Here is a 19,371-nt window from a genome sequence, read left to right as displayed (position 1 = left end):
CTGTTCTCCTTACACTCATTTTTCCTTTAATTTCCTGATGCATTTCTAGTAATTACCTGTTATATTATTAACACTTTCACCAAAGAATATAGAAAGAGCAGACACAGCGCTCACACACACACACACACACTCCCCCTTCCTTCGCTTTCTCTCTTTTTGTCTCACACACTCTTGCCTTCGAGCCCACACTCCCTGTCTTGTCATTATCTGCGTGGTTGAAGGCAGGTTAGAATCAGTGGGTGGTGTTGCACACCTTATTATCTTACAGCAGTTTTTCAAACATGCAGGCTATATAAGCAACAGTGTTATTTTTTTTCCTCTACTCAGTTGATCTTGTTCAGATTCTCAAACACATGGCATTAATTGTGCATGTTTTTTTTTTACGGGTATTCATGGTTTCCATTTTTGTACATTTTGCCTGTGAGTCCAAAGCCAAAACAGATGCTGTGATTGCAGTTTAATACTGGAACTGGAAAAGAAATGAAATGAAACAGCTGCATCATAGGAGATTATAATAATACCAGGTTGTAGGTGCCTATTAGGATTCCAAGTGTCTGTGGTAAAGGTCAAACATCCACTGCACCAATTTCACACATCAAGATGAAAATATTGTCATGGCATGTACCACTATATATATATATATATATATATTTAGACTCTAACTCTGGTTTGTTCCATTGCAGATGTGGAGCAGATGGCCATTGACTGGCTGACCGGAAACTACTATTTTGTTGATCGTGTCACTGACAAGATATTCGTCTGTGACCACGGCGGGGACACGTGTGTCACAATCCTCCAACTAGACCTACTTAATCCTAAAGGAATAGCTCTGGATCCTCTCATGGGGTGAGTTTTCTGCAGCCTACAAAATTACTCTGAAAGCCCCGGAAGGCTCATTTATCATCATGCATCGTTTGTTAAGCAAAAAAAAGGAGAAAAAAATCATGGAAGAATAAGAATAAAGAACATTTACTATGCATAACAATTGACTTGTCTGGAGGAATATGAGGGAGCTACAATGGAGGGATTTAAATGATTCCCTGTCCTTCGACTCAGCCCTTTTCTCTTTGAGCTGTGTAATTTGGTGGATAGCTGTTGACAGCTTCAGATGTCTAGACATTCATTTGTATTCACTGATTTCGCCCCACATCCCTCAGTAAAAAAATTCCCCTGCAGGACTTTCCATTACACGAGTTTTGTCTCTGTTGAGATCAGACACACAAAAAAACATAGCAACTGTGGGATAAAACATTTAAAAAAAGATTCCAATTCCGTGCACAGTCAAAACTGAGACATGTACAGCATGTGGTTGACAGTCACATGGATGTTGACTGTGTTGCAGAACTTATTATGTAGGTTTCTTGGCAGTTTCCAATGTTGTTGCGCAAAAGCACAAAACTGCCAAATAATTTCAATAAATCGCATGCACCAGGAGTACCAGAATGTGAACCAGTTATCACCAGCACAGTCTTTTGGGGGCTTTTATTTTTATTGAGCAAGGGAAGATAAGAGTCTTTATATTGCGAGCAAACAAGGACAGGTACCTCGGGGTCAGTGCAAGTATTTGAGAATTAAGTCTTACTGAGATAGTGGTAATTTGCATACACTGTAAATTGATGATAATGATACACCTCTTCTTAAAAACAAAAGTGTGTGTCACTAGGACTTGACATTTTTAACACAGTATATCCACCTCCAAACATTAGTAACAACAACTTGGTCTTGGTGGATTTCAAGATTAAAAGCCATACTTTGATTCAACAGCTTTGCTTACAATCCACCGGGTCCATGAAATAATTAACTGCTGGTTTGGTGATAAGATGGACAGTCTAGATTTAGGCAGCAACATCTTTTTGTCCTCATTAAATGCTGGTCAGCCACTGGAAAGCTTTATGCCTAATGATTCATATATTTTAGGTTAAGAGTTTCTACTTAAGCTGGCTCCCTGTGAATCACCTCGGATAAGTCAGGTTGTTTGTTTTTTTCAGTGCTTTTTGATGGAACCACACACAACGCGCACACACACACACACACACACACACACACACACACACACACACACACACACACACACACACATACAAGTGTCTATTCTTCTGTTTGTATAGAAGGATGGAATCATGGATATAGGCTGCTGGCACAAAGGGGAGTTGGACATGCAGGCTGCAGGTTAGAGTGACAGTATCAGACGCAGAAGTGTAACAATGCTTCTTCCTGACTCTAATTGGAGAGACATAGTTGCCTCTGTTTCTTTTCTGTTTCTGAAAAAAAGAAAAAAATTAGGAGCCTGAGAGAGGTCTGTCAGCCTGGAGCAATGGAGTGAAAACAAAAAGAAATCAAGGAGGTGTTACAGGAGCGTGGCGTGATGAGGTGTTTATAGAGTATGCTCGGGTTTGACGCTTTTTTTTTTTTTTGCCATTGGAAAGCTTTTGACGGTCAACCTTTTCTTCTTTCATGGTTCATTGGCTTAAACTTGTTATCGCTACAAAAGCGACACTTCCTGATTCCCATTTTAGTTTATGCCTGTGACGTGTAAGGATGTACTTTGTTTTTCAAAAAAATACAGTCATGTTGGCTAAATTAGTCAAGCCTAAATGATGTACTGTCTGCTAATAGCAAAATTGAGTCAGCCAGGTATTGCATGACAACTATATTTATATACAATAGATTATAGACTACTAATTTGTCTCACCATATACATCAGGTGCCTGATGATTGTTCGAGAGGGTCTCACCAAAATGTGTCCCATCGGTGCCATGAATGTCTGTGCCAATTTGAATGGCCATCCATCAAATAGTTGTTGACTCATTTGACTAAAACTCAAACATGTCACTGTCATGTTGGTGTAGGAACAGTTTTCACATTATTGTTCTAAAGTATTTTTTACTGTTTTTATGTGAGGCTTGTTTGATTGATATCCTGAGTCGGATTCACTCAACTCTTAACAGCACAAAACTGCATGGATTGCTTGTTTCAGACTGGCACCTGCTCAAAAGGAGTCGCATGTGTGAGAATAATGCAATGCCCTTAAAACAGCCATACACCGCTGCTCGTGCTTTTTTGTTTGCGGTAAAGTCTAAAGCGCCAAGAGAAGAGTCTCACTCTGCGGCGCTTCAAGTCCTTTCATCCGAAATCAGCAAACAAAAACCTAACAGATTAATTTTGTCAGTAGTCGTAGCGGGACCAAAAACAATTACAAAATAATGAAAGTACATCTGTTGGTGATTTGTCATCTGTTCTGGAACAGAATAAAGGCAACGAGGGAAGCGCTCCATGACTGATATAGGAGCCGGTCAATGTGATTGACAGTCATTGAGATATTAAATTAGAGAGTATTGCAGCCCACAGGTGACGTTGCACTGTTCGCTGTTATAACAGGATACTAATCGACAGGAACCTGTATAAACACTTTGAAGCTGCTCTCACGGGGTGAGCTCATTTTCCTAACAACTACTGCGCACAGTTTACCATGATGAAATATGCCAATAAAATGCTAAAACCTGAAAAAAAAAAGAAAAACATTATTTTATTGAAGTGGCAGGCCATGACTATGGTGATATTGGGACCAGATTATTATTTGGCCTGACATTTTTTTGTGAGATACATTTTTTTTACATTGTTTTTACACTGTCAGGAGCAACGGGAGGAGGAGTGTGACATTGGTACTGTATCACCCTGACTTGCCAGATGAGGCTTTAGACCTTCCTCTCATCCAAAATCCCATCGCCGTGAGAAACAACAGCAAATATTTGACAAAGATTTGGATCTTTGCAATCACACATTCCACATACATATTTTTCTGTTTTCTGTTTTCTTTCTTTTTGTTTTTTTCTTTTTTTCTGCAAAACCAAATTGACAGAGTAACTATCACCATCACTGCATGCTGGGGTTAGCACCACTCAAGATGATTGTGATTGGTTTAAAAGAAATATGCCCACTCTCCAGCCTATAGGGATACTTTGTTGACTTAGAACCACAAAATATCTTAGGGATATGTTAGAAATGAATATTTAATCAACAAAGTAAATCACTTTGACACTAGATGATGCTGTTAACAACCAATAGTTAGTGTTGGTTTGATTATGACCAATTATTCCTCAGCCTAACCACCCTTTAACCACTGTGGTGCCAGATCAGAAAAGGATGCTATAAATTATTCTTGTAAAAGTCCAGTTTTCCAGTTTTGTAGCACTGTCTAACAATGTAGTTCTAATTAGAGGGGCTCCAGTTCAGAAGACACTCATTTGAATCATTGTTTTAGGAAATGATGCAACTGTTTTGTCATTTCTTGAACCTGTGGGTGAAGAAACACAAACTAACTACAAAAAAATTAAAGGTTTAACAAAAAAAATACAAATAAACCAAAACAATATATAAAAGAGGTATAGAATATTAACTTCAAACAAGATTTAAACTGCATCAGAATGTGTCTAAATTCCTTCTTAAAATGCCTGGTGAGGCTGCTCTCTGATACACAGACGGCCCATAATGTGGAGGCAAAGGCAATAAAAGCAGCATTTCCCATTTCCTTTGTGGTAATTTGGGGACATTAAGAAGCAACTCGGGGTGTGTGAGTAGACATACACATTTAGACAACGTGTGATGCACACAGGAGCCAAACTATTTAGTGCCTCAGAAAGCATAAGGAGGGCTTGAGAGTTCATTTTGAAAGACACGGGAGTCGGTGTAACTCACGGAAAACAGGTGTTGCATTTAGTCTAATTTGTTTTTTACAACATGGGGCTAAACAACATCGGACGATATCTGAAATGTCCTTTAACCATAGCATAACGATTCCATGCACTGCCACTTTAAATAGATGGAATTGCTAGGTATGCACTACATACAGTCATTACCACGGAACACTGTCCATGCTGTCTTACTGTGGCGCTGTGAGGACAAAGCTCCAGCAGCTCCCAGTGATAATGAGCTGCAGCCAGAGAGCAGTGGGAAGCCGACTTAATCTGCACAAGTCAAGTCGGCGGAGAGACGGGCTGCCCCTTGAACCTCAGATCAGCCCATGCTGAAAACTGTCAGCGTCAGCAAGGAGCTCAGCTCCCCACACAGGTGCGCCCTCCACGTGGCATACAAATGATAGCTTTCTGGGATCAGGATGGTGCTGAGGCTCTGCTTGTCAATTCTGCAGCTACAACTAGTTTCATGTGTCCTGATAAAATGAACCAAAGAAAAATTGTATGCGTCTCACAATAGAACAGAGAGGACTAAGTCTACTGTTACGATTGACAATCAACACATGCTGTATACTTCAAATTCAGTGCTTCTTTAACTAATGGCATTCTATCATCTCATTCAGCAGTGGTAGAAAATAATTTCCTTCAGCTGCGTTTGTTCAGATTTACATTTGTCAGGCTGTAATTTCCCTTTACAATAAACATCTATGAAAACCGTCAAAGAGTCGGACCCTCTGAACAACTACAAGAATCTGCAGTTACTACTGTAGCAAACTGAATTCCAACACAAATGAAAGTACAAACTTTAGCACACAGCAGAATTTCCTTCTCTTGAAGAAAATTGAACTGTTATCTCTGATGTAAAATGATGGGCTCCTTTAGTTGAGTGTTTCTTTATTCAATTTGACAAAAACCCTTAGTCTAATAATTCCTTCAGTTTGACAATGGTAGTGGCTTAGGCTTTAAGGCGTCTGCTTGTTGAAAATACTTGAACAAGAATATTGATGTTAAGAATATATACCTTTAATATATATTTCAATTTGTTGTTTGCTAGCACCTCTGTAGTTCACACCCAATGTTGCAGCTCAATGCTGTTTTCAGCTATTTGTTTTGGATATCTAGATACAGCGATGTAATTGAAATAGCATAACTGCAACAGGAAATACATTTTGAAAGAAACCTAATGTTGAAGCCTGATGTTAAGTATGACAGTGTTGTTTGGTCAGTCTCCTGTTTTGGTCCAGGCAAAACTATTGAATTGATGGAATATATATGTATATATATATTTCACTGGAAAACATTTGTAAACACTAAGACACACTTTAAAATGCCTAACATAATGCTGTGGCTTTTGACAAGTCGGTTGAGATTTCTTGCGATTAAGTAAATTACTAGTACTGTACTTGGTTTCAATTAACACATTGAAAGAAATAAAATGTATCATATTTTATATCAACATCTTTGGGATGTTTTTTTCTAATTTAATTTCATGTTGTGCTGGGCAGGCTTTTTACACTGAGAATTAATTGCCAATAAATTAACCAATTTTTGGCGGTACTGTCACAAATGAGTGTGACTTATTTAGACACTTTAACCAACATCATCTCTGCACATGACTTCAATATGTGGGCAAAGTCATGACAGACATGGCTGCAAGGCTATGACTGGATAATCACTATTCACAGGACATTCTAAGCTTGAAATTTAAAGCGTTAATGGGTGCATGCTGCATCATGGCAGAAAGAAGTTAGAATAATCCCACACTAAGTCTGTGCATATTGTAGTTGTGATTTACTTCCTGTATATAGACGAAACACTACAAGATCTGGAGCAAGGCATTAGGCTCTACTCTCACAATTAAGTGGACAACATCATGTAATACGCAGTCATCTAACCCTCCACACCCTCCGCAGAATGCTATTCTTCACCGACTATGGGAGCGTGGCCAAAGTGGAGCGATGCAACATGGACGGCACCAACCGGACCCGGCTGGTGGACTATAATATTGAGCAACCCACCGCTGTGGCAGTGGACGTGGTGAAGAAGCTGGTGTACTGGGCGGACGCCTACCTGGATTACATCGACGTGGTGGATTATCACGGCAGGAATAGGCACACCATTGTGCACGGGAGCCAAGTGAGTATCACATTTCAATGCGAGCAACGCTTATTTTGTCTTCCGTGGGCTCCGCGTCACGAGGGGCCATTGTGGACTTATGTCAGTGGGAATCTGAATAGACAATTTGCTTCTGTTATTAATACTTTAGCCCTCTTGATTTGAGAGACTTTTGAGGCTGGACATGAGAGGGTGTTTCAGTGTTAATTTTATGTTATAATTCAGACTTCATTTTCATAGAAAAATGGTCTTTTGAATGGGGAATAGCTGGTTTATTATCTTGAAGGAACTGAGGCATATCAAGGGGTCTCTCTCTCGTAGAGCACTTTTGAGCCCTTTCATCACAGATTATGACTATTCATTAAATAACTCCTTTAAAAACAACTTGGACTAGAAATTCACCATTTATCAGGACCTTATTTTGTATGCAGGTGTTCTTTGCATAATCTCTATGTGCTTGTTGCCTGGTTGGAGGATCTTCTTTTCATTGCTGCTACATGACAAATGCCACGTTGCTTTTTTTTCCCCACAAAAAAGTGGTGGTCTGTTTTTGTTGCTGATGCTTTCAGGTATTTTTTTCCCCATTTGAAGCTGATTATGCTTGGCACATACTACTCAGTTCCCTCACATTTGGCTCAATTTCATCTCAGTAAAACATGAAATGTAATCCTGGGCTCTCCAAATATTCTCCATTTTTATTCTCTATAACATTCAGGATGAATACTTGATTCTGATTGGCTGGAAGTCTTTGGATTGGTCTTATGTATCATGGCTATAATATTGCATTTCTTGAAACCATAGAGTCATACTTAGGAATAATTTTGCACAACATGGCCTTTAATTTTGTTGCTATCCACAACAATGTGCTATACCAGTGTTGTGGATAAGTTAGGATCTTAATTAAACTTCTCATCAGCTCATCACCAAGACCCTGCTTTCTTTTGTCTTCCCTGGATTATCCTGTCATCATATTCTAATAACTAGAATGCATCACATGTGTTGAAGGTAAATATGCGAGCATGGTGCGCACATCCCTGTGAAGTAATATTTGGAAAGTTGCAGTGTTTAATTCGCGTGCTGAGAAATTCCACAGAGAGGGATGGTTGAGTGGTTTTATTATTCATTCATTAATTTATTTATTCTGAAGCTTGTTTCTCGGTGCCCCCGATGTTGAGGTGTCAACCGGTGATCTGAGGTTTACTTCTTGTGAATACAGCTCATCCAGCCATGTTGCTTAGTGTGTGTGTGTGGGTGTCAGTCTGCTAAATGCAGCATGGAGGCTGTGTTGTCAGGGCCACTGGCTTCCCCCCTGGAGTCGAGCTTTTGACCCTGTGTGGGTACCAAATGTACAGGCAGACCCCCACCACGCTCCCCCGCCCCCCGCATTCTCGCTGCATGTCGAAAGATAAAAGTCCTCTCATTAATTCATTTGTGTTATGTTTTCTTTTTAATTCCTCTTGTGGTTTGACTTATTTTTGGCTTCAGGGATGAAGCAAAAGAAAAAATAGCACCATGGATCCTTCTTATTTTTCAGGTGTCATACATTTATGCACTAGCTGTGTTTGAGGACTACCTCTATGCTACCCACTCCAACCCTTCCGAAGAGAGTTCCTCCATGGAGCTGCTGCAGATCCCCAGGTTCAATATCACAGCGGAGAGCACAACATTAGCCAGCCTCGGGAATTCTAGAGGACTCCGGATTTACCACAAACTCACTCAGCCAAGGGGTAAGAGCATTTTCTTTATGGGTTAATATGCACAAGTATGTGCTAGAGTGTACCTCACGTTATGACTCACTAACCAGAGTCTAAGTACATAATGATGATGTTGTCGTGTTGTCTCTGTCCTCTCTGATGTTGTCCACAGTCAGGAGTCACGCGTGCGAAATGGATTCATATGTAAAGCCCGGCGGATGCTCCCATATCTGCCTCCTGAGTGGAAGCTACAAGTCCAGATCCTGCCGCTGCCGCACTGGCTACAGCCTGGCCTCTGATGGACAGACCTGCAAAAGTCAGTGCATGTTTTACATTGCATGTAAATAGATCCATCATTGTGTAATTTGGTACATGCATGCGGCCTTAAAAACAGCCATGTCCCTTCCGCCTCTCAGGTGCTGTCATTGCGAGTGCTCTCTGCTGTTCAGGAATAAGAATCCTGACTTATGCCTGAAAAAGGATGTTATGCGTCATTGCTCTCTTTGATACTCGCCTATAAAGGTCATGTGTCATATTAGAGCTGAGGGTGTGCTGAACATGCATCAGCCTTAGACTGACAGTGATAAAGATCAGCGCTGGTGGACGCAGGCCGATTTGAAAGCTAACGTTCCGCTATCGACCTGTCACGTTCCTGATTGATTGTTGTCATAATGAGGTTTTAAGTTTGTCTGCATTTGTTGACCGTTCTGATCAATTGCTGAACATTGTGTAGTTGACAATAAAAGCATAAGATCAAATTGATGGCACAATCAGAGGGTCCAGCATGTTTCGATCGGGGTAATGTAGCACTGGGAGGCTCGGCGTGACAGATTTGATTTATTCCCCTTGCAGAGATGTTCTGATGACACCAGCTATCTCTCTCTTGCTCGCGCCTTCCCGCTCCCTGAGCATAATGAGATTCAGTGCTAAATGGTAGTGCTTCTTCATACAGCAGTCACGGTGTGGTTTGATATCTGGGTCTCTCGCAATGTTTAATTGTCTCTTGGGTAGTCGGTCTCTCCCTCACAAAATGATGAATTGAAGCAAGGCATGTGTGGTCCTCACCCCCAGCATCCCAGTCTCAGGGGTAGGGGCTGGGAGCGAGGAGAGGTCTGCTTTTCTCCCTGGAAGCCCTCCTTCATTCCCTCCTCTTGGCCCTCCAGAGGATCTCAAAGGGGTTCGAGAACATACAGCCCCCTGAGCGACTGGCGGGCCGCCGAGGAGCTGCCTCAGCTTTCTGGGCTTCTGTTTGCCTTTCTACCTAGACACCATGTTATTCTAGATCAAAAGTAGTGTTCAGCCAAGGTAAGTATTGCCATTGTGTGTTTGCTCAGGCAGTTTCCTTCTCTTACTGTCAAGGCGGCTATGTAGCAGGACCATGATTGAGGGGGCAGACTATAGTCATTGGCACTGATTACTGGCTCCATTAAGGTGAATGGATAGCCCTGGCTCTGGCTCACATTTAAGAACAATGTGGCCGGTAAGAGGGTTTAATGCTGGGATCAGCATTGATGAATTAGGCCAATTAATTGACAATAACAGTAAAGCGGGTCCGTCCTCTCTCGCCTCATAGAGCCCAAAAACAATCTCTTCCTGTTCTACGGCAAGGGGCGTCCCGGGGTAATCCGAGGCCTGGATATGAACATCAAGTCCAGCGATGAGCACATGATGCCAATCATGGACCTGGTCAACCCTCGCGCCATCGACTACCATGCAGAACTGGGACACGTCTACTTTGCCGACACCACCAGTTTCCTCATTGGGCGGCAGAAAATAGATGGAAGCAACAGAGAGACGATACTCAAAGATGGTAGGTCTAAACGCTGTTTTATACGATGTGCGGTAATAGCCTATAATAGATTATGCTGACTAAAGATTAAAGCAAATCTAAAAACTCCTATTCTACTCAATCTACATTTCATATATCATAAAAAAAATATATGTATCTTTCTTTCTTTTTTTAATCTGCCCAAAAGCTGTTTCTTTTAGCAACTTTCAATTCTGTATTTTTTATATAAACAACGTTTTGCGTTTAATCACGCACCGCATAGTTAAATTAAATTCATGCCACTGACAGATGATGCAATCAGTGTAAATACATACATACATGTACCGTATAGTTCACGGTTGGAGACTGCCTTAATTAATATTGATTACTTGATGGTTGCATTATCCTAGACACAGCATTAACCCATTGTTTTATCACTCTAACCAACATTTTTTAAACTGATATGATGTTTGTAATCACATCACGTTTGTTTTTGTTGCTTCAGTTGAATTCATTGCTGCTGACTTTGTTGTAGATCTTGACAATGTTGAGGGGATCTCGGTGGACTGGATCGGGAATAACTTGTACTGGACCAACGACGGCTACAGGAAGACAATTAGCGTTGCCAGGCTGGAGAGAGCCTCCCAGACCAGAAAGACTCTGTTGGAAGGGAATATGTCGCACCCTCGGGCTATCGTTGTTGACCCTCTAAACAGGTCAGGTCAAAGAACGAAAATAAAAGCGCACCATCAATGACAGACATTCTAAAAATTCTGTTGCCAGCGGCTAATATCTTTTCAAGCCATGTAACATGCATTGCTAGGGATAAAGGAAAGGGTATGAGAATAATGTTGTGGACGTGGGCAGGGTGTGGGTGTATTTGGAGAAAAAAGGTCCTGGTTTGCAGGCTTTGTCAGAGTCTGTATCAGGTATTTCTTTGATAGAATTTCCCATCGCCTCAGAGCAAGAAGGTTCTGGGTTCGAATCCCGGTTCAAACCAACCAGGGCCTTTCTGTGTGGAGTTTGCATGTTCTCCCCGTGTATGCATGGGTTAGCTGGGTTTGGCTCCAGCCCCCCCGCGACCCTTAAACCCTTAAAGTGGTAGACGATGGATGGATGGATGGATGGATGGACTCATAATGTGTTGCTGATGAACTATGTAATACAAAAGGTGTATTTCAGTTTTTTTTCCTAGGGGGTCAATTATTGTATCCATATCCAAAGACTACTGTGCTTTTTGTAAAAAGCAGCACTCTTTGCTGCAAATGTTAATACTGAAGATCCATTTTAGCAGTCATCTGCTTTGTTTGACTGATGATTAATTCAAGCACATTTCAAGAGAGAATATGTGAAAATCCACCTCCATGTTGACCAGTATGGTTAAAATGAAAGAACCTTAGAGAGAGATCTTCTCCCATTCACTGAACCTTAAGTACAGATACCAATTTGTTAGTTAACCTGTTTTCATAGCTGTATCTCTCTAGTTCCCGTAGATCATCTCTGTAGTCTTCCTGTGCAAATGTATATATGGCAGGATCCCAACCAGCAGAGATGGTAATTAACATATAGAGAAGATCCTGCAAAGAAATGCATTGAGTGTCTTAAGGATCTTAAGTTTTAACACTTTAAGGCTTAAATGGAATTAACACATACCAAATCCATAGCAGTCAGAGATTATTTTTCAAGCCTCAAGGGGGTTGTTCACAACGTTTTGCTATACACAGCTTTTTCACTGGAAATACTGTGGGCACATACACCAAAACAAGTTCTGATATCTTCTCTTTGCATTTGTCTGTATAGCATATATCAGCATCGTCAAGTCTGCCATCTGTCATCTATCTTGTATTGAGTCTTGTTTTCCATCCCAATAACGGTGCTGATTCAAACATTCACATTGAAGTCACATACGTGTCACCGTGGTGCAGACTGGATATTGAAGGAAATTGACACTCACGACACCAGTGCAACACATTGATTTCAAAACATAAAATCTATTCCTCATTTGAATAAATAAATGAAAAAAACACATTAAAACAACTGAACTGAGATAACAGACCAGTGAAGACATAAAATGCTGCCCTCTGTTTAGAATTTCAGCCCTGACAGATATTACCAGCGGCCCCCTCGAATGGCACGTATGAAAAGCTACTCTTGGGCTTCCGAGGGAGCATTCAGCCTGAACCCGGCAGTCCTTTGATCCCTATCTGCTCGACAGGAAGGGCGTCTTCCACTGAGATGCCTCCAACGGATTTCTTGAATTCATTCTTGCGGCCTAATTTTCTGCTCTGTTTGCCACCTCCAGTCTGTGTTGACATGATAAGGACTGCTAGTGTCTCTCTATCTCTGCAACATTAGGAACCTCAAAATCTTCAAACAAATAACATTTGCCACGAATGATGCTTCACTCAGCTTTTCAGCTCTGGACGACCTCTGCTCTGGTGTATAGGACCGTTGACACTTGTCCAACTTTGTGTCCAGCTCTGAGCAATTTGATCATAAGGGCAATCAAACATTGCACTGATGGAAACTAGGGCTGAAACTAACAATAACAATTAATCCACTGAGTTCAAGGATAATGACTTAATGTCTTGTTTTGTACAGCCAATGGTCAAAAACCTAAAAATGTATCTAGAATGTTATCACGAGAACGATACATTCAGAAAATGAGAAGCTGTGTGTGTGTGTGTGTGTGTGTGTGTGTGTGTGTGTGTGTGTGTGTGTGTGTGTGTGTGTGTGTGTGTGTGTGTGTGTGTGTGTGTGTGTGTGTGTGTGTGTGTGTGTGTGTGTGTGTGTGTGTGTGTGTGTGTGTGTGTGTGTTGTGTTGTGTGTTGTGTCTGCGCGCGCGTGTTGTGTCTGCGCGCGCGTGTTGTGTCTGCGCGCGAGCGTGTGTTGTGTCTGCGCGCGCGCATATGTCAGTGTGGAGCACCACTGAATGATTCATGAGGTTGTAAAGATGACTTGGAGACAGAGTGGGTCTTCATTCACCTCCATATCCCATTCTTTTACATCCTCCCTTAGCCAGCCCTCTATCATTGATGAGAAACAGGGGGCCACATGGTTCAGTCAGCAACACTCAAGCCGAGTAAATCCCAGGGGCATGATTACCAGAGAGCCGATCACGTCAAAGTGTTGGCCCGGCCATGTTTCGAATACCATTGGTCCACGGAGTCTCACACACGCAGATACACTGACTTTTTTTTATGATCCATCAACATTATCTCAGGGGATTGCATGTAAATAGCACTACACTCTTACAACATTGTTTTGTGTCATGTCTATGTATTTTAAGATTGTTGCTAGAAATTTCACATGGTTTGGGTTTAGTGGGGGGTTGTGAAGCTCGAAAAAATGGTATGTACCATTTGGTGATGCCAGGTTGGACACCTCGAACTTTGCCTTGGTTAAAAGTCAAGCCTACATGCACTCTCTTTTGAATACCAGGCATGTTTTACTATTTTGTTTTACAAATGGGATATGTAGATCCCGGTTGATTTCCACTGCAGTCTGGAAATACACTGATGTTAAAACAGTTTTTTCTGAACAATAGAAGGTCCTCATACAAGAAACATAAACCATATTGACTGATAAGAAATCAAAGCAGGAGGTCAGTGGGGGACTGACAAAGAAAACCACTGAACATCAGTGTGTCAAATGAATGAGGAGAAGACGGCTTTGCTATGAACAGCCTTAGTTTGAACATGGGGTATAATGAGTGCTAGTTCAAAGGTTATGATCTGTGGATGTTGCTGCATGACAAATTTGTCCCATCTAAATGGAAGAAATGCCTTGTTATACTAATGCCTACCTGTATGACTCTCTCTGTGTAACAGTTGGATGTACTGGACGGACTGGGAAGAGGACGAGGTCAACGACAGCATAGGGCGGATAGAGAAAGCCTGGATGGACGGATCCAACCGTCGCATTTTCGTCACCTCCAACATGCTGTGGCCCAACGGACTGACACTGGACCATGGCACCGGCACCATGTACTGGTGCGACGCCTACTACGATCACATCGAGAAGATCCATCTCAATGGTACCGGAAGGATGGTGAGTATATGGAGGTGCTCATTTGCAGGAGATATGTAAGCTATTATTCTATGAAAATTGAAAGTTAGTCAGCTTGTTAAATTTTAATAAAGGACTGTGGGTGGAGTTCAACAACCCAATGATAAGCAAAACAAAACAAAAACACATCATTAATTGGAATATGTCAACGTGAGTAGTTGTTTTACAGTACATCCTTAAAAAAAGTTCAGCAAACACTGAAAACTGCCAGATCATTACCTTAATAATTTATTAATGATTTAATAGAGCAAGGTGGGTGGTTTTGACAGCTGTCATTCCAGAAGCAAACATCTGGATTTAGAGCTGATGGTTACTGGTTACTTGTATTAAAATACCTGATTTCACCTGCTTGGCAACATGAATAACGTTATGTTTATTTCATAGTGATGCATCATTACTCTATTATCCATGTCTGGGTTATAATTAATACCAGTGTGGATTATATTTTAATGTTTACATGGAAAATAAGTGAACCGATTATTCATATGTGAATTTTACGTTGTCTAAGAACAAATGGAAGTGAGAGGGTCAGCCCCTGGCAGAGTGTCTCTCTACAGCCTGTCTGTTGTCTTCTCTCGGTACCAGGTGTTTAGTGCAGTGTGAGCAAAATGAGGAATTTTGACAATGAGAGTATTGCAATTTTAGAAACCGATAAGGAGACAATCACAAACGACCCCTTCTTCCTATTTGGTGCTTTCAGCAATCAAACCTGTTTTTGTTTTTTTTGTAATGTAACAAGGACACATTGTTAATCTACAAAGCAGTGAAGTGATTGGAAACTTCCCACCCTCCTACACGTTAACTGCAAACAAAACATCCCTTCTTCCCCAAACGCTCTTGTCAACTGTAGCGGTGCTGGAATATTAAGCTAATTAATTATTTGCAAATGCTATTTAATCAATGCCAAGCTTCTAGCAAACATTATTATAAGCAGACAGCACTGCGTGAATAAATTTGTGTAAAGAAATTGAATCGCATTCATCATATACTGTGATCAAATCATTTCTAAGCCCATATTCAAACAGCTAGAACCCTGTTTGAGATGATTGATTTTTCTGTTGCTTGTGGTGTCTGGCCGTAGCTCTCGCTAATCTTTTGATTACGCTGCATGTTCGCCGCATGCCACAGGTGGTGTACAACGGAAAAGAGCTGAACCATCCATTTGGAATCTCCCATTATCGTAATTTCATCTTTTGGACGGAGTACATGAACGCCTCGGTCTTCCAGCTGGACCTGTCTGCCAGCGATGTCACTCTGCTGCGGAGTGAGAGACCACCGCTGTTTGGCCTGCGTGTGTACGACGCACAGAGTCAGCAAGGTTCGCCAGCTATCTCTTCATTTCCGCCTCAGCCACTGCCACTGAACCGTGACTTCCCCGATGGAGAGAGTGGCTGCCTTGCACTGAAAATAGATCCACTCTGTGCTCTGTATCCAGCCGCCCTCTCCGCGAAGGAGGGCACTCTGTGATATACAGTATTTACATATATATGCCAATTGGTGTCAAATGTCATGGTGACAAGCAGTGCATTGATCAGCACTGACAGATACTTTGGGCTCCACTCGCCAAAGGTAAATAAGGAGGGGGGATGCTTACATCTTGAACAAATGATGATGGATTAATGCTGTTAGCAGAGAGTAGAGAGTAGAGGCACTGGATACAGCTGACTGTGGACAACTGCACAGGTCATCACAGCAGGCATTTCTTTTGTTATTCCGCAATCGGCATATACAAACTAGAGCCCAGGCAGCCACTGCACAATCAGGGGAGAATGATGCTGTTACCCTAAACATAGAGAAACATAATTCCATACTGTCCATTGATGTGCTTTATTCTCATGGCAAGAGTTGGTTTCATTGTCAAAAAAGACTTTCAGAACTTCAGAAAGGGCCGTACCAAGTGTATGACACAGACACAATCGGCTATGGCATGCACAGTCTAGTTCACAGCATGCAGGGAATTTTTTACTGGACATGTCTCCATTGTTCATGTCACTGAACAGATTAATTGACTGTCCAGTCCTCTTGAGTATTACTGATTGGCTCTTACAAAACCAGGAGCTTTATCTCATTGGCTCAGGTGCTGCCTTTGGGCTCTGTGTTAAATGAAAGTGACAAAAGGTGTCTTATGCCTTAACTTTATATATGACAGTATTCCCCCCCCCCCCCCCCCCCCCCCCCCGCTCTTGTTACATTTGGGGAATGTCAGCTTTGTCCAGAAAGACAAATTATTCCTCTGAGAAGGATAAAATTGTCAAATGTCCTTTACCCACAGTGTTTCCAATAATTCACTTGCCTTATAGTTATAGATCACATTGCATACACCTGGCGTGTCTCTCTGAAACAAGGAATGAGTTCTGTGTCATTAAGATGATTAATTTTTTCAGGATTGCTGTTCAGTGTACAGAGGAAGAATTGACAAAAAACAACAACTCACTTAAGGTGGAATTTAGAAAAAAATTGCTTTAAATGTGCAAGGGTCCTTATTTGGGATCTGTTTTTCCAGGTGACAACGCATGCAGTGTGAATTATGGGGGCTGCGGAACCCTCTGCCTTGCCATCCCAGGAGGCAGAGTGTGTGCCTGCGCTGACAACCAGGTTCTGGAGAAGAACAATGTCACATGTGCAGGTAGGAGGACATAATGAATCAGACCCGAGCTCATCTTGTCCCAGTACACCGTTATCCTGGCTTCATCCTGTGGGACAGAGATCGAATAATGACTCTGTCTCTTCACATCCAAATCTGCTAATAAACAAGTGAGCAATCATCCCAGCGGTTAACCAAAATTATGAATCAAATCCCAGTTGTGAGACTAGTTACACATAGGGTCATGACACATTGTTAACATTTTTATGTGCTATAATAGCGCTGCCAATAATTTCCCCCAAACGCATGCCTCATAAGAAGTCTCTTGTCGATTTTGCCTCACCACTGCCCCCCCCCCCCCAGAAGCCTCCAGCAGCGGTTCAGAGCCCCAGCGCTGTAAAAACGACGAGTTCCAGTGCCACAATCACCGCTGCATACGGGCCGAGTGGAAGTGCGACGGAGATGATGATTGTCTGGATGGAAGTGATGAGGAGAGCCACCGCTGCTGTGAGGACCTTCAAAAAAATAGACAGCTCAACACAATGCTTGCAAAAATAAATCTGTTGTATGTACATTTGCCGAACATGTTGATTCCCTCATACGAAGAGACTTGGACCAATTGAAAGCCCTTTCTCTCTCACAACTTTTATGTTCATAACTGGTAATTCTATAATTTTAAACAAGTACTTGCAGATTACTTGTCAGATTTTTGTTGCTGCGAGGTTAGTTTGCGTTCTCACAACCTGTTATTGGATTAGAATTGAGATCGAATAATGCCTTTGATAAGTAGCAACCCACCTTGAGTTTTGCATTTTGAACAGCGCCGTGTTGTCGTATTTTTAAACCAGACGTAGAATTGGTAGTGGCTGTGTCTGAGAGCTTGTTCACTGCGCGCCAGCCATGCGGACGGACCAGCCGTCAATCACCCTGTTTCCATGCTATTGTGCTTGATCGTCTATTTCACTCTAAATGAGACCACAATTTTTACCGACATTATAAATCAAGTGAGAAGTAGAGTCCTTTTCTCATAGACTTCTATAGAATATGACTTATTTTTGCAACCAGTGGAGTCGCCCTCTGCTGGAGATTCCAGAGAATACAGGCTTCAGGCACTTCCGCATTGGCTTCATTTTCCCGACCCCTTGACTACGCCCATTTTTGTAGACAGTCTATGGATAAGACACAAGACAGTTTCATAATTAGTCTGACCAAAGCACTCAATCTCAGTGCAGCAAAGTCTTGTGGCCTCTGGCACTGAGATATTTCCAAACACTAGGTATGAGGGAATTAAGTCACTTCAAAATCAAAGGTAATAATAATAATACTAATACTAATAATAATAATAATAAATTTCATTTCATCATTCACTTGCATCGTGTCGCAGTATCTCAGAACTACACCGACATTTGCTCACATTAATTTGGTATGATTTATGAGGTGTGAGGCTTAATGAATTTGAATGGTCTATGTACAATTAAAGCTAAATGAAAAGAAAAATAAGAAGCTTGGCTGCCGGCTCCTCTGATAAATATTTAGTAAAAGTGGCTTTATATACAGAAACAAAATCAAGCCACAAACATCGCAAAGATACTTAAAACTACTGTAATAAAATGTTATGGAGACTGCAGGAGTTATGGAGGAATTGAAGGACAAACCACCAAGGAAAAGCACGAGCGAGTTTCTTCTCTAAAACATTTGCCTTCATTTTTCCAAATATACAGTCGCTTGCTGGTTTATCATTGTAAGAAGCTTAAAAAAAATACATATACATATATGAACTTTTTTCCCGTAGGACTGAGAAAGGTCAAATGGGCTGCAGAACCGAAAGCTATTATATGATATTAACAAAACAATTCCGGCAGCCTTTACTATGACTGTCACTACAGGAACTGAAAATGTCATGTTTTTATTATTTTAGGTGAGATTAAATATTAAGGGGTTGTCTTTTTAAAAAATGTGTTCATTAGCTTTTCATTTATTTGACATGAGAGCTGCGAGGTGACTTACCGACTTGTTGCTTTTATTTTATTTTTTTCATCTTTGATCTCTTTGCAGACAATCACAGCTGCCCCATTGATCAGTTCAAGTGCAGCAACAATCGCTGCATTCCCAAAAGATGGCTTTGTGATGGAACGAATGACTGCGGTAACAGTGAGGACGAGGCCAACACTACCTGCACAGGTAATGCACTCTTGCTCTAGCTTCAGTTTGACACTTTGATGATTCAACAATTTGAATTTATGTATGATAATACTTTCATTGGCTCTCTTTGCACAGATTGATTTTCAAAATCTTTACACTTCTATTTGCTTTACATACATCAGCGGTTACATGAACGCACACAACATATTGCCGTTTCATCCTCATCTGTTGAGCAGGATACTGATATACTTTGGTGCATCAAGGTCATGTAGACATTAAGAAGTAAAGATTAAACAAGTCTGTCATCTG

At 41.4% G+C, this 19,371-nt stretch overlaps 1 protein-coding gene across 1 annotated transcript in view; it reads left to right on the top strand.

The window, feature by feature from the left end:
* Window positions 1–19,371, top strand: part of lrp1bb (low density lipoprotein receptor-related protein 1Bb) — a 222,588-nt gene that overhangs the window by 97,217 nt on the left and 106,000 nt on the right. The window contains exons 7-17 of the mRNA XM_047337429.1: window positions 684–846; window positions 6,605–6,827; window positions 8,341–8,533; window positions 8,673–8,816; window positions 10,074–10,310; window positions 10,804–10,984; window positions 14,099–14,318; window positions 15,465–15,654; window positions 16,840–16,962; window positions 17,287–17,427; window positions 18,976–19,101. Of these exons, the coding sequence (XP_047193385.1) occupies window positions 684–846; window positions 6,605–6,827; window positions 8,341–8,533; window positions 8,673–8,816; window positions 10,074–10,310; window positions 10,804–10,984; window positions 14,099–14,318; window positions 15,465–15,654; window positions 16,840–16,962; window positions 17,287–17,427; window positions 18,976–19,101 (1,941 nt within the window). The remainder of the gene's footprint in view (window positions 1–683; window positions 847–6,604; window positions 6,828–8,340; window positions 8,534–8,672; window positions 8,817–10,073; window positions 10,311–10,803; window positions 10,985–14,098; window positions 14,319–15,464; window positions 15,655–16,839; window positions 16,963–17,286; window positions 17,428–18,975; window positions 19,102–19,371) is intronic.

This window comes from Scophthalmus maximus, chromosome 14 (genome assembly GCF_022379125.1).
Source record: "Scophthalmus maximus strain ysfricsl-2021 chromosome 14, ASM2237912v1, whole genome shotgun sequence".
Classification (NCBI taxonomy): domain Eukaryota; kingdom Metazoa; phylum Chordata; class Actinopteri; order Pleuronectiformes; family Scophthalmidae; genus Scophthalmus; species Scophthalmus maximus.
This window is presented reverse-complemented; position numbering and strand designations above follow the sequence as displayed.